Below are 3,105 nucleotides of genomic sequence, written 5' to 3'. Positions count from 1 at the left end.
ACCTGCAGAGCGTTGTGTGTAGTTTCATGGTGTGTGTGTTTGTTCAGGGTCCCCTGATCGTCACAGAGGAGCTTCACTCGCTCAGCTTCGAGTCCGAGCTGCAGCTCAACCAGTCGGGACTCGACATCAAACTGGAGGTGAGACCAGACGAGTGTCCCGTCATGACTGTCTGCTCTTTAAATGTGTTTAAGACGGATTCATGCCGTCAATGACTCCTCGCTCCTCTTAACAGGCAGGTGCGGCTTAAAACAAGCCGTACGTCTGCTGAGAGCCACACTTTGTTTGGGAGGGGTGACGGTGATCTGAACTTGGATGTATTCACTCTCCTCGTTTACTCTGGATTTGAATGAGATTTTGTTCTGATTATTTACAGGCCATGTCTCTGCCTGTTGTGGTCATCTCTAACGTCTGTCAGCTGCCCAGCGGCTGGGCCTCCATCCTCTGGTACAACATGCTGACCACCGAGCCCAAGGTGCACACACACACACACACACACACACACACACACACACACACACACACACACACAACTACAGACAACTACGACATGCACACTGCTGTTAATTAAGTTTCCTCTTCCTCTTTTCCCTCCTCATCCTCAGAATCTGAAGTTCTTCATCACCCCTCCGCTGGCCAAGTGGTCTCAGCTGTCCGAGGTCCTCGGCTGGCAGTTCTCCTCCGTCACCAAGCGAGGCCTGAACCAGGAGCAGTTCAACATGCTGGCTGACAAGCTGCTCGGTAGGAACCTCAACACCAGAGCCTGCAGATCTTTGACACTCAAACACAGTTCAATAGACCTTAATGGAGATCTTGGCCACAGATATATGTTACAATATGATGTGTAAATGTAAGACTTAATGTTTCTCTGCAGGAGCTAAAGCCAAGAGGAACCCAGAGGGACAAGTCCCCTGGGTCAAGTTCTGCAAGGTGAGCCACAGTCATTGAATGTAACGCTTGTTGTTCTGCTGCGAGGTACAGTATCTTTACTAAATGATACAACTTTGTTCTGTCCAGCAGCAGAGTGCCAACGAGAAAGCTTTCCCCTTCTGGCTGTGGATCGAAGGAATCCTGGATCTGATTAAAAGACACCTGCTCTTCCTCTGGAACGACGGGTGAGTCGTGATTTTACACTGAATGTGTTTAAGTTGGCTCTTTTAATGTGGAAGCTCTAAATAAAATACAGACACTAACACATTGAGCCAAAGTAAAGTAACTCCAGCTGTCACGTGTAGTGAAGTGGAAGTAAAGGTCACGAACCTCACTGTGTGTGTGCAGCTCCATCATGGGCTTCATCAGTAAGGAGCGGGAGAAGGCTCTGCTGACGGATAAGTGTCCCGGGACCTTCCTGCTCAGGTTCAGTGAGAGCAGCAAGGAGGGAGCGATCACCTTCACCTGGATCGAACTCGACGTCCACGGTGAGCAAAGAGTCTAAGTTTCTAAAAACTGGGACAAAGTGTTCAAGTGACTTGAACAACGATCATCTCTCTCTATGAACCCAGACAAGCCGCTCTTCCACTCTGTGGAGCCGTACACAAAGAAGGACCTGTCCGCCGTCTCTCTGCCCGACATCATCCGCACGTACAAGGTGATGGCCGCCGAGAACATCCCGGAGAACCCGCTGCGCTTCCTCTACCCCAACGTCCCAAAAGACAAGGCCTTCGGGAAGTACTACCCCAAACCCTCCGAGAGTACGTCACCAGACTCCCATTTACTGTCTCTTCACGGCTTCCTTCACAGCTGAGCTACGATGCAATAGTTCATGCATGTGTTAACGCTGTGTGTCACTGACTTGCAGCTGCAGAGCCCATGGACGTGGAGAACGGTCCAGATAAAAGCGGCTACATGAAGACGGAGCTCATATCCGTCTCAGAAGTGTGAGTTCATGGTGATTAATGTGCATTTTAGTAACAGATTGGACAATAAGTAATACAGCGTTGATGTTGTTCTGTCCAGACATCCGTCCAAACTGCACGACAACATGATGCCCATGTCTCCGGACGACTACAAGGCTTTGTCGCGGTTCGTCAGTCCCAGAGACATCGATGCTGTGGTGAGTACTGCGAGGGAACACATCACTGAAACATGATTAGAGCTGCTGCTAAGTCTTGTAATGGAACACTTGATCCGTCCAGCTTTAAGTCTTTCTGTCTTCTTGTTCTGCCTTCAGACCAACAATCTGATTTCTTCTGGATTTGGAGAGTTTGACGTTCAGGTAGACGCCGCTCCACGCTCTTTAACGTCGCAGCTGACTTTGTGAACAGTCGACTAAACTCTCCTTTTCTCCGCAGATGAGTTCAGAGTTTCAAGACTCAAACTGAGGGAGTGTCTTCACGCCACGCCTCCATGTCCATCTTCCCTTCATGTAATGCGCTCTTAGTGGCGTTGGAAAGACCTTGAAACGCTCAGATCAGGATGCAGCGCAGTGTAACCAATCCCAAGAGACAAAAGCCCCATTTGGACAGATTGACATTTCGGATACGGGAATAAATGTCCAGAGTAATCTAGTTGTTTATCCATTTGTGTAAATATTTATTTTTAGTAAACGTGAACTTTAATCTCTCCAGTAATCTAAACTGTATGTAAGAGTGTGATTAAACGTGCCAATATATATGTTTATTAAACTGTGAGTTAAAATCCTGATCTGTAAACTTTACACAGATTGTTTGTGTGGAGCTTCTTATTTAAGAACTGTATCATTAGCTTTGGGTTTCACACGTGAAGATTACTGAATGTACGACGATGCTATAATTGGGAACTTTTAAATGTCTGATGTCATTATTAAACCTGTGAGTGATGCAAGGAGTCATTGTGTGTGTGTGTGTGTGTGTGTGTGGCACTTATTTATTATTTAGAGAGAAGCTTTGAATGTATCACTACATTAAAGGCATTGCAAAAGAAAGATATATTGTTCATGCTGTTTACTCCGCAGTACAGAAGCCGTGAAGTTCTCTCCTATGTTTATAAAGAAATGGTTCCTTCCTTTTAAAAAGGTTTTACCAGAAGCATCTTTCAAAGTGACTCTTCATGGTCATCTGCAAAAACAGGTGAGAGAAAGAGTTTGTGAATTGTTGTTGTAATACTCGTGCTGTCCACAAGGGGCTGAAG

The 3,105-nt window shown here is 46.5% G+C and overlaps 1 protein-coding gene across 1 annotated transcript in view; it reads left to right on the top strand.

The window, feature by feature from the left end:
• The window catches only part of LOC115017314 (signal transducer and activator of transcription 1-alpha/beta-like), a 9,429-nt gene extending 6,530 nt beyond the window's left edge, over positions 1-2,899 (top strand). The window contains 11 exon segments of the mRNA XM_029445624.1: positions 48-137; positions 374-472; positions 603-738; positions 872-927; positions 1,018-1,112; positions 1,276-1,415; positions 1,500-1,688; positions 1,796-1,874; positions 1,954-2,050; positions 2,168-2,212; positions 2,289-2,899. Coding sequence (XP_029301484.1) covers positions 48-137; positions 374-472; positions 603-738; positions 872-927; positions 1,018-1,112; positions 1,276-1,415; positions 1,500-1,688; positions 1,796-1,874; positions 1,954-2,050; positions 2,168-2,212; positions 2,289-2,318 — 1,056 coding nt within the window. The 3' untranslated portion in view covers positions 2,319-2,899.
• The last annotated feature ends 206 nt before the right edge of the window (positions 2,900-3,105 follow it).

Source organism: Cottoperca gobio, chromosome 2, assembly GCF_900634415.1.
Source record: "Cottoperca gobio chromosome 2, fCotGob3.1, whole genome shotgun sequence".
In the NCBI taxonomy this organism is placed as follows: domain Eukaryota; kingdom Metazoa; phylum Chordata; class Actinopteri; order Perciformes; family Bovichtidae; genus Cottoperca; species Cottoperca gobio.
This window is presented reverse-complemented; position numbering and strand designations above follow the sequence as displayed.